Source organism: Zingiber officinale, chromosome 3B (genome assembly GCF_018446385.1).
Source record: "Zingiber officinale cultivar Zhangliang chromosome 3B, Zo_v1.1, whole genome shotgun sequence".
Taxonomy (NCBI): Eukaryota; Viridiplantae; Streptophyta; class Magnoliopsida; order Zingiberales; family Zingiberaceae; genus Zingiber; species Zingiber officinale.
In genome coordinates, this window is record NC_055991.1 from 75,007,455 (window position 1) to 75,025,732 (window position 18,278).

The following is an 18,278-nucleotide window of genomic DNA, read 5'->3' on the forward strand; positions in this document are numbered from 1 at the left end:
CATGTTTTTGTGAGGTAGATGGTTTCTTACTAAGCTTTAAAGCTTACAGATACTATTTTTCCTTATACTGCAGATAAAGGTAAAGAAAAGAAGGACTAGCAGAAGGAGCTGGAGGACAATGCTATCAAGATGTGTGTGGGCAGGAGTTGGAATAAAGATCTTTGGGATCTAAACAGTTTTACTTCAGTATTAGCACTTTGCGTTTTTAGTTTTCATTATTCAGTTTTGATTGTTAAGTGTTATGAAATAGTAAACCATGCACTATGTAGTATGCCAGGTTTAGAATGTTAGTAGTTTTATATTAGTGTGATTTGCATTGGTTTAGAGTTATTGTGTGAGGTTTTGGTACGCCAAAGTGCTGAAATCAGAATTCCCGGGCGAAATCAGAACTCTGATCGGTCTCTAGACCGATCAGGGCACAACGATGCCCTTTGGATCGGTCGGTGACCGATCGAGAATCTGATATCTCTTATCCTCACGGATCGGTCGACCGACCGATCCGGCCGATCTGATAGCGTTCGAGAGAGTTTGGTGCGGATCGGTCGACCGACCGATCTAGACATACTGATCGGTCTGCCGGCCGATCCAGACCACACTGATCGGTCTGCCGACCGATCCAGTTGGGAACAGAACGACCGCAGCTCCGATCGATCTATGGATCGATCGGCAGGCCCGTAGGTAGTTGGGAAGTTTAGTTTCTAGTCCCTAGCTCAGTTGGGATGTTCAGTTTCCCTTCCTTAGGATGTGTACACCAGCAAAGAAGGTCTTTAGACCTTTCTTATCAGTTATAACCATCCTTAGTAGAGTAAAATTTTAATTAGCCCAGCTTTTCGCACAGTATAGTTTAGCATATTGTGACGATCGACCTTACAGCCAGTGATCAGAAGGCGGGTCGTTACAGTCACCAAGTGTTAACTAATACTTTAATAAGCAATAGTCTAATAGTAATTTTATAATTTAGTATTTTATCCTTGTTATGATATCGAATTGAATTTTTTGTTATTAAATATATTTATTGTTGTAAAAAAAATTCTGTTAGCCCTCATTAAAAATTATCTTGAGATCTGTCTCTATTAACATATCCATTTTAACATCATCATTCTCGTCTCATGACTCCCATCTTTTACTTATGAACTACTAACTACTACTATATCTTGTCCTAAATATAATAAATTATAATTTAGACGAAACGAACTTTAAAATTCACATATGAATCCATTTTAAAATTCTATATTAAAAAAACTATTTTATTTTTATCTAGCCCCAAACATGGCATGTTTGAAGTGTTATCTTATAAAATTATATCTTTATCTAATCAAATTTCTCTTTCTATAACATGATTTAGAGGTTGCCACCAAGAGGGCATCATCAAAAGATAAATGCATTAGAGATAAAGTCATCATCTTAATGACTCCTCCATTAAAAGAAAAATAAATCATGAGGAACATTTACCTTAATATAACAATTCTTAGAAGGGAAAGATAACACCTAATAAAATATTTTTTATCCATTAAAAATTAATCATAAGACCTATTAAAATAACCACCTAAATAGATATCGGCTGCACTAAACCAGGAGCGGATAAAAAGTAAATGCATTGCATCTATGAGAAGATGTTAGACTTTAATTTATTTTTCCTTGTTTTTGACCCATCATCGAAATCCCTTGTCTTCTACTCAACTTGGGTAAGCTTAATGGCAAATATTTATAAATAATTAGAGTCAACATATTGGTTTTGCACCCTCTTATCGATCTCGAGAAAGCTTGATCATTAGAGTTAGATAATAGTCCTCTCATTCGCGGTAGGAGGTGAAGTGAAGATTTAAATTCATATAATAATATTATTTAAGAATATCAATTTCTTAACTCACTTCCAATATGATACGAAGATGCTAAAAAAAATATTTTTTTAAAAAAATAATCTAATGGATAAGAAAAAATTAGAATTGTCTTAAAAAAAAAAACTTCATCAAGGTCAGTGTTATCGTGTCAAAATTCTATATTTAAAATAATAACACTTTAATCCTTAAGCTTAATCCTGACTGTAATAGTTTCTAATTAAGCAAATCTTACATCTCACCAGATTATTTTTAAATTTGGATCCAAAAATATATGTAGAAGAAATCTGTATAAATTTCCCTCAAAGAGTGTGTTACCTTGGGCTTACCACAGCTAGCTTGCTAAAAAATAATAAACCAAAGATGTTATTCCTTATAATTAAGGTGCCTAAATTTTAGACTAATTGTTCATTGCTCCTCCAAATGGTTTACAATTGTAACTCAAATGACACAATTAATTCTTAGAGATCATGGGGTGGCTTTTTATTCTCAATTTAATCTGAACAAATTATCATCATCATCATCATCAGGAAAAAAAAATTAACTGTGAATTTTTCTTTAATAAAAATCATATATTAGTTTACCTGTATGAACAAAAGGAAAGAAAATGATATTCACGACAGGCTTGAGAGTAGGCGACGAGCTAGCAGCCACAATGAGCTCGTGAGCAAGGCGTGAGCTTGCGTTAGGCTCACAACAAATAACAAAAGGTGTTCTCGAGACAATCAAGTCGAAATTCTATAGAGAAAGAAAATATTATTCCGCCCAATTTTGTGTAAATCAAAATCTGACCAAAAATCAATTCACAAATAGATTGTGCATCTATACTTCTGTTGATTTTACCTCTAATAAATAAAGGAAAGTGTCTCAGCTTTAGTAGAGTCCACTCTTTTAGTGATCTGTCATCAATAATATTCAAACATAATATATTATTAAAAATTAGAGATATCATGTTAATAATTTCCCAAAAAAAAGAAATATTTCTGATTTTTGCCAATAGATTACAACTGCAAAATTACTGTAGATAGACGGATGTTAAAAGGAAGAGAAAAAGAATTAAAATGACTGTCAATTGGAATGTCAAAAATCCCCATGTGAACTTGGATATATTTTTTTAACACCTATGATTCTATAAAGCCACTATGAACTCTGTGTCACTTAACACACACCACTATATTTAATTCCACCAACCCATCTTCAATCAAGGATCTTCAAACCTCTCCATCTCTCCCCCTTTTTTTTTGGGGTTTTTTTTTTATGTTGTTTTGAGCCACAACACAAAGCTTCCAAGTTCATCTAGAAATAATGGGGGTAAGGACCACCAATGTTCCATGAAAATACAATACTTTTTCATCTTCTTCAGTCTTTTATTTTGGCTTTGTCTTCACCTTAAAAATGATTGGTCTAATAAAATAAAGGAGAAGGACCACAACAAGCAGCCTTTGGTAGATTTCTCTCTAGCTAATGATGGGATGAGTGTCTTTAGCAAATCTATACTCCATGATTTTCCTTGAGAACCTTGGTTTAGTCTGGTGAAATTTCTTATTTTTTGTGCTCAGATTGTTTGAGAGTTGTTTTATGTTCTCAGATCTTGAGCTGGTTGCAGAGCAAGTTCAGGGGGAAACAAGCACAGAGAGATGATGTGGGGTCAAGCACCATTCCTAGTAAGATTCAGTTACTAGTATGAGAATCTAAATAAGCTTTCTATCCACGACAACCATTTTTATGATAAATAGTTTTTGGTCTTCTCTTAGAGGAAGATGTTAAAATCTCATTGCATTTTATGTAAACACTCAGCAAATAAACTAATGCTCTATGTCAAATTAGGGCCAAATTTTTAGGTTAGCTCCAACTTATAAATCTTTGATTTTTTTTTTTTAAAAGTTCTTATATATATATATATATATATATATAGTTTTTAAGCAATGAGTAAGGAAACAGACACTTTAGTTGGTCTGTTAAAAAAGCTCTAAATCTCCTTTGTGGATTTTTTTTTCTGATTTAACTCTAAGTTGAGGAAACAACTTAGCATGTAGTTGTTTAGTGGATCTAACGAGAGTTGGCTTTTTCTCAGGCTAATGTTGAGTATATATCATAAATTTGTGTACTGTTGAAGATAAGTTGCATCAATGGTTTACCCTTTCCTGTCTTTATATTTTGATGTTTCATATTTGGATTTAGAAAGTCTAAAAAATATTATTTAAAGGTAATTTTTTGACAGTATTGTAACCGAGTTTAATTGGTCTGTCCTCTTGTTCATTATTTTTTTTTAAATATTTCCATAGATTGTAATATTTTCCTGACCAATTTAGCAAACCATTCTAGCCCCTCATAATATTTTCTCGACTGTTAACATTTCTTAACAGTAGGTATTTACTAAAATGCCCCTCGTAATATTTTTTTAACCAAAATAAGCTCTGACCTTTGTTTTGAAAAATAAACTTAAAATACTATTTAAGTTTGGTTGGATTTGGTTTGATTATAGCTCTAGTTCATGGTTCATGAAACACAAATTTATGTCCCCTCGGATGGATCTAGTGGCTAGCGCATGAAGTATTGCCACCATGAGATCTGAAGTTCGAATCTCGGCAAAGCCGAGATAAATATCTCCCTTCTATGTATATTAATTATTATAATAGATTTTTAAAATTTAAATATCTATTTATTCTATCAAAATAATATTACTACATTTATCATTACAAAATTAAATATTATATATGTTATTCTAAACCTATAAATCTCTCATACATACTATTCATTTTCCAATAATACCCTTGGATCAAATTTTTTCCTCAAAACTCTTCTATGCCATTTTAACATTATAAACCCATTTATAAATTTACTTGAAAGATAAAACTACAAATTTATCTCATATTTAATGATGACATATTCCAAATTGAGCATTGTAAGTGTCTTGGTCTTAAAAAATAGGGCAAACATTAAAAGGACGTGTCATTTTTTTGAATCATCAAAAGGACGCCACACTTTCATTTTTATCAAAAGGATGCCCCTTCCCACCGTTTAGTCATGTACATTTATCCTCTTGCCCTCCGATGCTATTCCTATTATTATCTCCCGCCTAAATTCTAAATTAGTTGGACGCGCTATAACAACTACGATTGGTAACTACTACATATGTTGAAGCAGTTATAGTTCCAAGTTGAGCATTGTAAGCATCTTAGTCTTAAAAAAAAGGGCAAAAATCAAAAAGACACGTCATTTTTTTCAGATCATCAAACGGGCGCCCTAATTTCATTTTTATCAAAAGGGCACCCCTTCCCACCATTTAGTCATGTACATTTACCCTCTTGCCCTCTGATACTGTTCCTATTATTATCCTCCGCCTAAATTAATTCTGAATCAGTTGGACACGGTCCAATAGTTACGATTCGTAGCAACTATAGTTCGTAGCTGCTACACATGAATAATGTAAGATAAGTAGGTTGAATACACATGAATGTTAGATGAGCAGGTTGAATCTACAGTTGTAGTAGCTACAAAACCGTAACTGCTATAATGCGTTCAAAATTTAGGCGAGGTTTAGACGGGAGATAATAATGAGACAGTATCGGAGGGTAGAGGATAAATGTACATGGGACATCCTTTTGCTAAAAAATAAAAGTGGGGCGCCCAATTGGAAAAAATGGGGGCGGCCATTTGACTTTTGCCCTAAAATATATGCTTTTTTAGTCCTAAATTTTGACACAAGCTAATTTGCAAATCAAGTTGTGACATGAAAAATAAAAAGAAAATTCCCACACAATTTAAATTGAACATTTTAGGCACCCTGATGTTATCGCAAAGTAAATATGGTGAAATGTTGATTATGAATGGTAAAATGTTATATTCTTCCAAAAAAAATATATAAATATAAAATAAGAAGTTTCCTTTCAGTTTATGTAGAGACATACCTTGTTATCCTTTGTTGTTGATTGAGCACGACAATGCACATATTGTCTCAACATTGCATGCTTATTCATCCTGCTGCTTCAGATCCCAGTCAACAGGAATTCGACAGAGAATTCATCAACTCACTTCCATCACTACTCACGATTGGGACATTGGGTTCAGATGAGTTCACTCAAGACGACCAGAGAATTGATTCATTCAAGAATAAATCTTTCTTGCAAAATCTAATAGATGTTACAGCTGAAGAGGAGGTCCAACTGAGGGACCTAACTCAACTGTCATCCAAAACCAATGGCGATGGATCACAAACAGTGGTGCTGCAGAATGACATTGACCCTAAGTTATACAATGATCTAAATGACGAAGACAACGACGCTGATATGTTGCCGTATAAGAAGCTCACCTTAAACAGAACAAAACACATGTTATCAGAGAATTGTAACCTGATCAAGCAAAAGCCGATCTCATTGATTGTAAAAAACATATTCATCTGCAGGAGTGGCTTTACCCTGGCTTCAAAGTTGACGGATCCCGTGCCTGAATCAAAAATGGAGAAGGTATTAATTACTTCAAGAATATGTGATGTTAAACCTTTTCATGGTGTTCCAGTTTTAAATAAATTTTATTGCAGTTTTACAAGGCGATACTTCACAAGAAAGTGTACCCACAACATTCATCACAACAAACAAAGTGTTTGGAGAAACGAAGGAAGGAGACAGCATGGGATGATGATGAGATGCATAAAAAAGGAGAAAAAGGAGGCCAGTGGGTCAGAACAGATTCAGAATGTAAGTTGTCTATGAACAATTGTTATCCTGCAATTTGTTGGTTCTGAATTGCGATTTCAACTAAATGTTTGGCTTTTTTTTTCCATGAGTCCCACCTCCAAAAGTAGATTTTAAAGGCTTTATAAACAACCAATTACATTACCCACTTTCGCATAGTGCATGGATGTAGATATGCATGGATGTGGCTTGGCTTTACTAACAACACATGTACATGTTCCTGCTGGACTCCGCTTGAGCACTGGGTTGAGTTCATTATAAAAAAAGTCCTATATTTTATCTTTACAACAGTCTCTTTCGTAGTTGTTTATTTGGGTTGGACTAGTATTTTAGTTCAGTTAACCTTGTCGGGCAAATTCGCCGCTTGGTTAGACTGACCATATTGACAAATTGAATCAATTTTGTTACCGAGGTTTATAAAAATGAGTTTTGAGTCTTGGAAGAATAATAATCTTCTATCCATCCCTAACACCAGAAACCCCAATTCTTTCTCACTTTCTTCTAGGCTTGCCATCAGAAGCCCATTTTGTTTGACATCTTGGAATACACTTATATAAAACTGGTTTGTTAATGTATCATAGGGGAGGTTTGCCGCACTCTATGCAATGTGAGTGACAACATTCTATGTAAAGAGAGTCTGCTCCCTGACACTTCCACCGGATTTTTTTTTCTCACTCTGTTTTATTTTGTCAATATTTGTAGTTCTCCTTTCCTATTGCATTGATTGGTTTTTGTTTGGATTTTGGAATTTTTAATTAAAATTATCTCCTGTTAAGTTTTGCTAAGTTTTATTCATAACACTCTTTTAGTAGTTTCCATGGAATAGACCTATTTTTCCTCTCTTCAGATATTGTACTAGAAATGAAGACAAGTGAGGAAGTTTGATTGATCCTGGTAAGGAAACAAACTTCAGGATTCTGTTTCCAGAAAGCGAATGGTATCGAGAGGTTGTTTTATGCAGCTACTTCAAAGCCTGTTATGATTCAGAATGCAAGTCCAAAAAATGTTATTTAAGATGTAAACCTATATATGTATGCAATTTTTCTGAAATAAAACACAATTACTAAGGTTTCGACTAGGAAACAATCTTAAGAAACTATATTAACAAAGAATATGTAAAATAACTCCGTGAGTGAAATTGTGAGCTAATAAAAAAGCTTTATAATCCATTAACTTGAGCATAAACATTTTAGGCAAGTAGTTGATTCTCATAAGTTAAGAGGTTAGTTTTCTCATCTAATATTAGAGTTGACCTTTCTAAGAATGTGAGTTGTTGAAAAAAGTTGCATGTCTGATGGGATAACCACCACTTAACCTCACACACTGCTGATAAGAATGATTTGGATTTTTAAGCTAGACTTTGGGTCTTGACAGAGTTCTGCAACCATGTACACACAAATACCCATGTATATATAGATACCCATGTGCACATACACACACACATAAAAATTTAAGTGACAACCCATGGCTTGTAAGTGTACTAATTCATGTTTCAGAATTACATTTCAAATTCAAAGAAAAAACAAATCTATTCCAGTTACACATGCTGCCTAAAAGAACACACCAGGGTTGAACTCAGATTTCAGTATACAACATACCTCACGAAATAGCAATAGGCTGTAATCTCCTTTGAAAAGCTACTCTAACCTAATAGATAATAGCGTCAAAACACAGATATATGGATTATCTAATGGAATAAATTCAGAATGGATAATATTGTTTCCTGAAGGGTGAGATATTAAATGATTCTCTACAGACTTAAATCATGAATAATGCAATAGCAATCAGAGTGAAAATGTCTGAACAAATTCACACCAAAAAGCTCAAATAACATTAAATCAATATTTCAAAGTGGTTAGCCACTAATTTTTTTGGGTATGACCAAGGTTTAAAATTTTGACCCGTGTCGAGGTTTTGGTATTGGACTAGAACGATACAGTTTCGGTACCATATTGTATCGTGACGATATAATTTCAGTATTTTTAAAATATAAAATATATTAATTAAAAAATAAAACATTTAATATAAATATTTAAAAATAAACAATATAAAAAATATTCTTAAAAAAAGGGAAAAGATATGAAAATAGATAAATAAATAAATAAAAATTTTATTATAATTTTTAAATTAAAATAAATGAAATATAAAATTAATTAGATAATTTTATTAGGGTTTAATAAAGTCTTTTAGATTATGAGATTATCTTCATCATAGATAGGAGTTGATTAAAATAATTAACCTAAGTTTAATTAAAAGAAATTCGAAATCCGACATCATTCGCAAGCTCGTGTGACTTTGGCGTCGTCGTGGAGTTGCGCGACCCCTCAATCATGGCCGCGGGGATCGCGTGACTCCTCCGGCACGACTACAGTGATCGTGCGACCCCTCTAGAACGGTTGCAGGGCCGCGCGATGTATCCGCGGTGGCAATGGAAGGGTTATGCGACCCCTCCACTGCTGTTGTGGGATCGAGCGACACCTCCGCTGGGTCACGCAACACGTCACAGCTAATGTAGGTCTGGTGCTGGGGTCGTGCCGGTCACTGAGTGGAACGAGATGTTTCGCCCGTTTCAACCGTCTCGGCGCAGCACTTTAAACCATGGGTATGACACAATTAGTTAGAATTCTTCGGATAGGGAAATTTAGATACCTTTGTGTTCCATTGATTTCCTAACACATTCTCAACCTATTGATATGACAAAAAATTAAGAGCATAATGCCTTTGCTTTTGCACATTGAAACTATCGAATCTACTACTGATGCATTTTCATTTGGAAGCGTAGAAACTCGCTAATATGCTGATATCCTTAGTTGATGTTTCAAATAATAATAATAATAATAATAATAATAATAATAATAATAATAATAATATTATTATTATTATTATTATTATTATAAGATTATAGACTATGATAGAGACAGAGATGTTTAATTGCAGCAAGCTCAAAATTCCCTCTCATGAACAAAAGTGCATATCCCAGAACCAACTGATAAGAAACCTCAGTCATCACAGTTATTCATTGTGAGACTTTCACAAGTGACAAACCGTATTAAAGTTCTTTGAGCCAAAAAAAAAAGGATATTGAAGGAGCACTATGATAAAAAAATTTCTTGATTTGCAAGCATTTTAAGAGGATTTTGAATTTTTTTAAGAAAAAAAATGGAAATAAAATATAGAACTTGAATCAAAATCGTAATGCCATCTAAAATTACTTAACAAATGTCACCTTACAGCGTCTGGAAGGCGCTCCTCCCAGTCATTGGATTACGAATCGAAGAAAATAGATCTCCTCTCAAACTCCAGTCGGTGCCGCCCTCGGCATCGGGAAGATCGCCGATCCATTCCTCTCTACCGAGGCTGAGCAGATTGCGAGCGAGATCAACAAACCCTGCCACCTCGATGAGGAACTCGTCCTCGATGTCGTTGCCGCTCTCGACATCTGGAAGATCGCCGATCCCCTCCACCGAGGCGAGCAGATCAGTGACGCATCCACCTCGAGACGTACGAGACGAGGACGACCGCCTCAGCTGCCCGGGGACTTCTCTCCCGCGATGGTCGACATTTTACCGTTCGATCTGCTTCATCAAACGTTACCGGATCCGAGAGATCGACGTTTAACCATTGGATCCGCTTCATCAAGCCTGCCACATCATAAATCCGACCCGATTGGTCTAAAATTCGATCCGAAAGGTAGTGTCGGGTCGGGCTGCGCCTGTCCAGTAAACGGAAGTCAACTTCCCTTCAACCGCCGTGAATAATGCATTGCCATCGGCTGATTGCATTGCATGTTCTTATTTACCCCTACAATAAATGCCATATTTACTGTTATGCCATCGCGCCCGTCTTTCTCTTTCTTCTTCCATTTCCTGTTCACGGCTTTCCTTTTGCTCGACCCTCGCCATCTCACTTGGTAACGGACGAGGCGACCTGTGAACTCCCCGCGGCGGCGGTTCCTATCTGCTCCAGAGCTTCCTCTCTCACACGTAACGCTCTCCGGAAACGACAACGCCCAGGTATTTCGCCTTGCCGCTTTCCTCGAATTTTGTTTTTGTTTCTTCTCTTCACTTGATCCTTGTAGATACAAGCATTAAATCTGGTGTTTTTGGATCGAATGTGGCTGGTTTGTAATCGTTCCGGTGAGATCCGAGGTTAAACGGTGGGGGGATGGGGAAATGGGGAGCATCGAGGTCAGAGTCTGTGGATGTATATTTGTATCAGTGAATTCCCGTTGGATCGGAAAGTTGAACTAACTTCAAGTTTACATTCTAGGAATATATAAATTTGTCGTTCGATTTAGACGTTGTTTTTAAGGAATTTACAAGGCTACTGGGGAAAAAGAACCTAAATCTAACTGGCGGTCAGTGTTTTGAGTTTCTGAAGTATACTTTTTATGAGGGAATTAGGAGTTTGGCAAATGTCAATTGGAATTGAATTGAGACCAAATCCATGCAGGTGTTGAACAATATGCTCTTTAGTTTCCCACTAGTTGTAAACTTGTAGTTGTTGTATACACTTATTTTACATTTGACAAAGTTCATCTGGATGTAAACCAATGGAGAGGTTATGTGGTGGGGACTATAGTTGAAATGGAAGCACATACTTCTCTACTTTTATTGATGGTAGAAAATCCCTCTGCTTAGTGGAAGCATAGTAAGTTCATACCCACCAGCACTTAATACCAATGTGCAAAAAATCTTCTTTTTCTAGTGGATTACGGCCATCTTCTGAACATGTGAGCCTGAACCCCAAGAATTGAATCATTCACCATTCTAATAATCAAGGGACTTAGAGCTATTCTATGGTATATTTCTGGGCAACTTTTCCCCAAAATTAATTGATCTTAATGTAACAAATTGTGTGCGGAGAGAGTAAGAAGAAGAGAGATATCAAACCTAAGATGACTAAGGCGAGACCACCTACTGGTAAACTTTTCCAAGTGAATATTTGTCTTGGAAAACTACTGACATAAGAACTCTGTCCCTGTCTCTGCATATTGTTGCTAGTCGGTGATCTTTTCCAGTTTACCATAATCAACTCAGACCCATACTATTTGAAGAGTTATTCAATTTTCTTGATAATAGTTCTCTCTCATTATTCCGGTTCAAGGAGAAGTGCCATGAAAATACTTGAACTTCAAAACCTAACAATATAAAACTTTGTAATACAAATTCCTGAATTATGTAACATTCCTTTGGATAATGCTTTGTTGAATGTATTTCAAACCATGGGAATTAGTTTTCATTAAAAATGTGTTGCAATAAGCAGATATGGCTTCATCAACCAAGTGATAGGTTCCACTTTAGTTGAAAAAATCTGAGTGAGAATCTCTGCAAGCATATGACCCTCCTTTCACTTTGGTTTAATTCAAATATGTGCACTTAAATATAAATAGCATGACTCTGCAACATAGGTTCTACAAGAGCATTTAAGATTCATCATCATGTTTCTTAATTAGTGATCCTTTTCGATTGGACTTGGTTTTCTTTCCGGTCACAATTTGTGTTTTTAGTTTCAGTTAGAATATTTTTGGTAGGATGCAATACATAGTGATTTAATAGCCTGCATGTCTTAATGCACTATCGACTGCCCAAAACCATCACATCAATCTTAAACACACATAAATACATACACTACCAAGACAAAAATCTCAACAAATTAGTCCTCTTCCAATGGCTTGACTGTCCTAGTAGAGAGCCCTTCATTTTGTTTGTACTAACTCAATCAGAATGATGATCAGTTTCATCTGTACACTTTTCATCCAGTGGTGTGTTTTCCAATTGATTGTCAATTGTCAGCTTTTTGTTGCTTCAGCAAGATAATTATCTTCTGTAATATGGTCATGGCTTCAGATTTTTGAATTTTGTTTATGAAGATCGCTTCAAGTCCTATAGTTGCTTCTTTAACATGCCAATATTCCCAAATCATGCAGAGTGAGAGAAGAGTGCAGGATTAGCTTTATTGAAGAACAATAACTGACACAAGGAGTGAAATTTGGATACATGGGTGATCCTGTCCGATAGTCGAGGCGACGGAAGCTGGAGATGTGGCGTTCTGACTGACCGTGTGTTGACTCCGTGCGGCCCTGCAATCACAACTACGTCAGTGCCGAGCCAGGGAAGAGGTCCCGGCGTTGGCCCTTCGACGCTCAAGTATCACCGACGATGTATAGAAGCAAAGCAAAGTAACGAACAATAGCAACAACAGTGGATTATCTCATACCTCCCTCCCCTTTTATATAGGGCTCTTGTAATGCATGTGTACGCTTCCCAAGGCGTGTGCACTTCTCCACGATTTCCATGAAAAGATGTGTCAGGAAACTATCTCTGACACAATACCTTAACGAGCCGAGTATATCTCTGACGTGACAGTCGAAGCTTTCGTCGTACGATCCTCTGCCTGACCATGCTGTCTGTCGGCAACACTGGCTCCCAAAAGGATATCGACAAATAACTTTTTTGTTTATTATTGGGTCGAGCGGAAAAGTCGCTCGGTCGACCTTTATCTTGTTCGAACACTGTCTGCCCCTGGGGCGAACGGGATAGACGCTCGGCCAGCACTTCACTATCCTTTGTTCCGCTGATGTGCCGAACGGGATTAGTGCTTGGCTGACAGATCTGCTTCCTGACCGAATCGGGAAGCAGCTTAGTCATAATATCAATGTGTCTGAATGTAGTCTGCTTGGTCGTCATTCCGCTCTGCTGATTTCTAGGATTGATATAAGGCAGAACGGGTTGCCGCTCGACGTACCTTTGTGGATACTTGATACTTGCTTTTCTGAGCGTCGGATGCTCGGTGTTACCAAGCTGTGCTAATGTTGGAGCGGGTCATCTTTATGCCAGTCGAGCGAGTGAGGTGCCAACTAGCCAGGCTATCGGGCGTTGACTGCCTTGACTCGACCAACACTAGTGACCCTCGGAGTTAAATCTGCATCAATGGGCGTATACTCCATGATATAAACTAATGGAACTGTTGAAGAAGATGAGACTTCCAATGCGGTACATTATCTTTTTATTAACCTTTATCTGCACTAGTGTGTGCTATATAGAGCGAATAGGATTCTCAATTGCGTACACAGCGGCTGCAGATAGCATTGGTGTGAATCAATCAAGCAAGGGCCTAATGCTTTCGGTATTCTATTATGGATATGTTGTGTCACAAGTGCCTGGGGGTTGGGCTGCACAATATGTTGGAGGACGACGAGTTCTGCTGTTTTCGTTTTTGCTGTGGTCGCTAACATGTGCATTTGCTCCACTAGATGCAAGCAAAGTGAATATAATGGTTGTTGCCCCGCCCGCTTCCTTGTAGGTGTGGCACAAGGCTTTATATTCCCCTCCATTCACACAATTCTAGCACAATGGGTCCCTCCCCATGAGCGCTCCCGTTCTGTTTCTCTTAGGACATATCCGGGATGTACCTAGGAGCAGCTGGTGGCATGCTTGTGTTGCCAAGTCTGGTAAAATACAAGGGACCTCAGTCAGTTTTCATGGTTGAATCAGCTCTGGGTATCATGTGGTCATTTCTCTGGTTTAGGTTTTCTAGTGATCCAGTTCGTTCCGAACATCCCAAAGCTGCTGCTGCAGGTTTTGGAGAGCCCAACTTGTCTGTTTCAAGAGAAAAGAGAATCCCAAGTGCTGGAAACTTGAGGCGCCTCACTAAAATTCCTTGGAAGAAGATAATTTTCAACTTACCGATTTGAGCAATCGTGGTAAACAACTTCACCTTTCACTATGCACTGTGCGTACTAATGAACTGGTTGCCGACGTACTTTGAACTCGGTCTTCAGCTCAGTCTTCAGGACATGGGATCTTCTAAGATGATTCCTTACTTCAACATGTTCATCTTCTCAAACATAGGAGGGATTTTAGCTGATCACTTAATCACAAGAAGGTTTTTATCAGTAACCAAGACTCGGAACTTCCGAGTCGGAAGCTTCTCAACACCATCGGCTTTGTCATCTCAGCTCTTGCTCTAATGGCCATTCCACTATTCAGGAATCCCTCCTGGACTGTCATATGCTCTTCCATTTCTCTTGGATTCTTAGCACTTGGAAGAGCCGGGTTCGCTGTAAGTCACATGGGCGTGGCTCCGCGATATGCAGGAATTGTTATGGGAGTTTCGAATACCGCCGGGATCTTAGCTGGTATCGTCGGCGTCGGGCTCACCGGAAGGATCTTGGAGGTCGCAAAGTCGGCTGATATGGATCTTACAAGCATAGAATGTTGGAAAAATGTCTTCTTGATCCCAGCTTATCTCTGCATATTTAGTTCTTTCTTTTTTTTTATTATTCGCAATAGGTGAAAAGATTTTTGAGTAACTAACCCTCCCCTGTCATGTTTGTTGGTCCATAGACACTCACACTCTTATTACCATTTGATATGGTATCAAAAATAAAGAGTACAAGTATATTGTTAGCCAAAGCAGTACAAGAGGGTAAATCGTAAATGCATGTGATACCAAATTTGTAGTACTGATTGGAAAAAATTTAAGTTTTTCTTTGCATGAGATACCAAATTTGTATTATTCTCGGAAAAATTTAAAGTTTTTCTTTTATTATGGTTATTGTTAGTCGCAAAAAGGGTAGTTTAACTGATCTTATGGTGACGGATTTAAGTTGTGGGAAATAGTCTTTCTGTATAGAGGAAGACTACCTGTAATAGATTTAATGTGGTTCTATTCTTCTTCGGGACCATGAGCTTCGAGCTCTATGTTGTTGTTTCATGGTAATTTTATTGTTGTTTGTTGCTGGTATCAGTTTGGAGTTAAAAGGATGTTTGGTTGAATGACTTTTTTTTTTTTATTTAGTTTAGTTTTATTTTTTTAGTTTTTCTTAGAAGGTGAAAAAGGTTTATGAGAAGTGGTAAGTCGATTTCTTTTGGAATGATAATCTAATAAAAAGGTAAAATTTGAAAAAGGAAAGAACAGATTAAAATAGTTTTCTAAAATCTCATCTTCATTTTTTTTAAAGAAGCCAAGTTAAGAATAATAAATTTATGGAAATTAAATTAATTCTCATATTTTTTTTATTTCTATTGGTAATTAAATTTTATTAAGTAAAAAAAATGCTCTCACTATTGATAGTTTTTTTTCTTATTAATAGGGTGTCGTATATCTCAAATTAAGTGTTATACCCGGATAGCTTCTGGAGTATGCAAATTGATCGTCGAGGCTAGTGTTCGACACTATCTCCGTAAACGATATTGCTCCGCTACGGTGCTTAACGGATTGTTGCAATTCGTTCCCAAGATACAACGACGACGAACGTCTCGGAATCGTAGCACTTTGACTTCCGAGACCCGCGAACCTTCTAGTAGACTTCTTGGACTTTTAAATGCACAAGATGAGATGAATGCTTGAGGAAGAGAAGAGAGGATTGAGTGAATTGAGTGAATATTCCATCATCTGGAGGGTTCTATTTATACTGAAAGAAGAGGTTGATTGTCCTTTGGGTGAGTGGATGTGTTCCTTGGGCTGGATCGATCTAGATCATCCATTCTGAAGGGTTGTAACCCTTCACCAAGCCCACTTCAATCTCATCCATCAGATCTGAGGAGTTGTGACCCACAGATCTCGCCTATTGTCATCGGCCATCGGATATGGATTCATTGATTCGATGCTTCAGATCAAGTCTCATCCCAAGTCGTCAGATCGTTACTCTTTGCGATCCAACGCTCTAGATCGCATCACAAGCGATCCATCATACCTATTTGATCAATGTTGATCAATGGTAGCCATCCATTCCCTAAGTCAACTGTCCAATCATCTCCTTTTGCCCACGAGGATGCCGCATAGGTGCTGCCACGTCAGGTACGAGCCTGACACGTCACCCAAGTGCCACGTAGGCACTGCAATGTCACCTGGAGCATAAATTTAAGCTCCTCGCGACGATGCGTACGTGCAAAGTGCAAAGTGCGCCTACAAAGCGCCCATTGCGCACGTGCGCACGTGGCGGGTGGCGGGCTCACAGGTGCGAGCACCTGCTCGCCCTGGGCTAAGGGAGCACCTGTCCTTTTATTTTTTTGTTAACTCCATTAACACATCTTCATTAATAAGTAGAGAATACACATCGAGAATTTCCGATGTGAGACTATTCTCCCATGCACTTTATTAATGAATAATAAATGTTATTTTGGGCCGACTTTAAACATTAATTTCTCATTCACTCTTAATCTGTTTTGAGCAAATTAATAGTCTAAATCTAACTACGCGAATCGTAGATTTTAATTTTGAAGTCAATTATGACTTTCAACAATTGATGGCTTCCTTCCTCAAAATCGTTTTGGTCCATTTAAGGCCCCAATATCCAACAATCCCTCACATGAATGGAAATTAATGCAATGCGTGTATGCATGCTGACACTTTACAAGAGTCCAATCGATAAGTCACTGCATCGGGAGAGGTAGCTTATGGATTTGAACCTTCCGTAGTGAAATGCTATCGAGTATACTAGGCTGTGCAGTGAACGTGATGTCTTGAACTGCTCAGCTGTTGGTGTATACTTAGACAATAACACCCACACAGAGATCTATCTCACCTACTTTAGGTTCTCATGGTTGGTTCCGTTTCGGCCATGGATACCATCTTGGATTCATGAGTGTTTCATTGAAGCGGCCTGTCTTCACACTCACATAGGTGACACTTCTATCAAGAGTATCCTATCATACTCCACCTTATCAGGTATAGAAGTCATTAAAAGCATAAGCTTAATCTCACTACATGAGGTAGAACAGCACAAATTCATCCTAGGATTGGGATAGAGATAAACTATTGAATGTGCTGGACCACAACTTCTGTAACTTTGTTATCCCATTGAACCAAGATCTTGGGATCTCCAGTCAACAAGGTTGGGTTTCCGCTACAGTCGTTTTCAGTTGTAGATTTTTAATCTCATTCCTCTTGATGAGCAGTATACTTGATCTCGACTCAACCCCTTCGTTAGAGGATCTGTCAAATTATCTTTGGACTTAACATAGTCGATTGCAATCACTCCATTCGAGATCAACTGCCTAATGGTATTATGTCTACGACGTATATGTCGTGACTTCCCATTATACATATTACTCTGTGCCCTTCCAATCGCCGATTGACTATCACAGTGGATTAGTACGGCAGTTTCATCCAGCTCGGAATATCTTCCAAGAAATTCCGCAGTCATTCAGCTTCCTCAGCTGCTTTGTCTAGTGCTATAAACTCGGATTCCATAGTTGACCGAGCAATGCAAGTCTGCTTAGTGGATTTCCAAGATACTGCTCCCCCACCGATCGTGAATACATATCCACTAGTGGATTTGGAGTCTTTTGTATCTGATATCCAATTAGCATCACAATATCCTTCCAACACAGCGGGATATTTTCCATAATGTAATCCATAGTTCATAGTATATTTCAAATATCTGAGAACTCGCATCAATGCTTTCCAATGGGTGTCGTTTGGATTACTCGTAAAACGACTCAGTTTGTTGACCGTACAGGCAATATCTGGACGTGTGCAGTTTGTGAGATACATCAAACTGCCTATTATCCGAGAATATTCCAACTGCGATATGGTCTCACCATGGTTTTTCGCTAAGTGTTGACTTAGATCCATAGGTGTTTTCACTGTAGAGAGATCGTACGCATTGAATTTTTTCAATACAGATTCTACATAATGCGATTGTATTAAAACTATCCCTTCTGATGTTCTGAGAATTTTAATTCCCAATATAACATCTGCTTGACCCATATCTTTCATATCAAAATTTCTGGTCAAC

The 18,278-nt window shown here is 37.4% G+C and overlaps 1 protein-coding gene, 1 long non-coding RNA gene and 1 pseudogene across 6 annotated transcripts; 2 read left to right on the forward strand and 1 right to left on the reverse strand.

The window, feature by feature from the left end:
* Positions 1–2,268: 2,268 nt before the first annotated feature.
* LOC122056565 lies at positions 2,269–10,083 on the reverse strand. 2 transcript variants are annotated; one of them, XR_006133270.1, is made up of 4 exons: positions 9,759–10,083; positions 6,151–6,284; positions 5,750–6,064; positions 2,269–2,737 (listed from the first exon to the last, which is right to left on the reverse strand). It is a non-coding gene; the product is annotated as an uncharacterized LOC122056565 (long non-coding RNA). The 2 variants fall into 2 exon arrangements; XR_006133269.1 differs by having other exon boundaries at positions 5,750–6,284.
* LOC122056564 (protein NEGATIVE GRAVITROPIC RESPONSE OF ROOTS-like) lies at positions 3,008–7,618 on the forward strand. 4 transcript variants are annotated; one of them, XM_042618571.1, is made up of 5 exons: positions 3,008–3,149; positions 3,427–3,502; positions 5,832–6,304; positions 6,379–6,535; positions 7,380–7,618. In XM_042618571.1, exons 1-5 carry the CDS (start codon positions 3,144–3,146, stop codon positions 7,415–7,417), a joined length of 750 nt encoding a protein of 249 aa, XP_042474505.1. In that variant the 5' UTR covers positions 3,008–3,143; the 3' UTR covers positions 7,418–7,618. The 4 variants fall into 4 exon arrangements, 3 of the variants coding, with proteins under 3 accessions (XP_042474505.1, XP_042474503.1, XP_042474504.1); XR_006133268.1 differs by lacking the exon at positions 3,008–3,149 and adding an exon at positions 3,263–3,370 and having other exon boundaries at positions 3,445–3,502; XM_042618569.1 differs by lacking the exon at positions 7,380–7,618 and having other exon boundaries at positions 6,379–7,364.
* A 3,401-nt stretch (positions 10,084–13,484) lies between the features above and the next one.
* LOC121968366 lies at positions 13,485–15,220 on the forward strand (annotated as a pseudogene).
* The last annotated feature ends 3,058 nt before the right edge of the window (positions 15,221–18,278 follow it).

What these genes read in the sequence shown, in the direction of transcription:
- LOC122056564 (XM_042618569.1), top strand. An exon ending in GGGGTCAAGCACCATTCCTA is followed by an intron (nt 3,503 to 5,831) that starts GTAAGATTCAGT and finishes CTGCTGCTTCAG; the next exon opens with ATCCCAGTCAACAGGAATTC. An exon ending in CTGAATCAAAAATGGAGAAG is followed by an intron (nt 6,305 to 6,378) that starts GTATTAATTACT and finishes ATTTTATTGCAG; the next exon opens with TTTTACAAGGCGATACTTCA.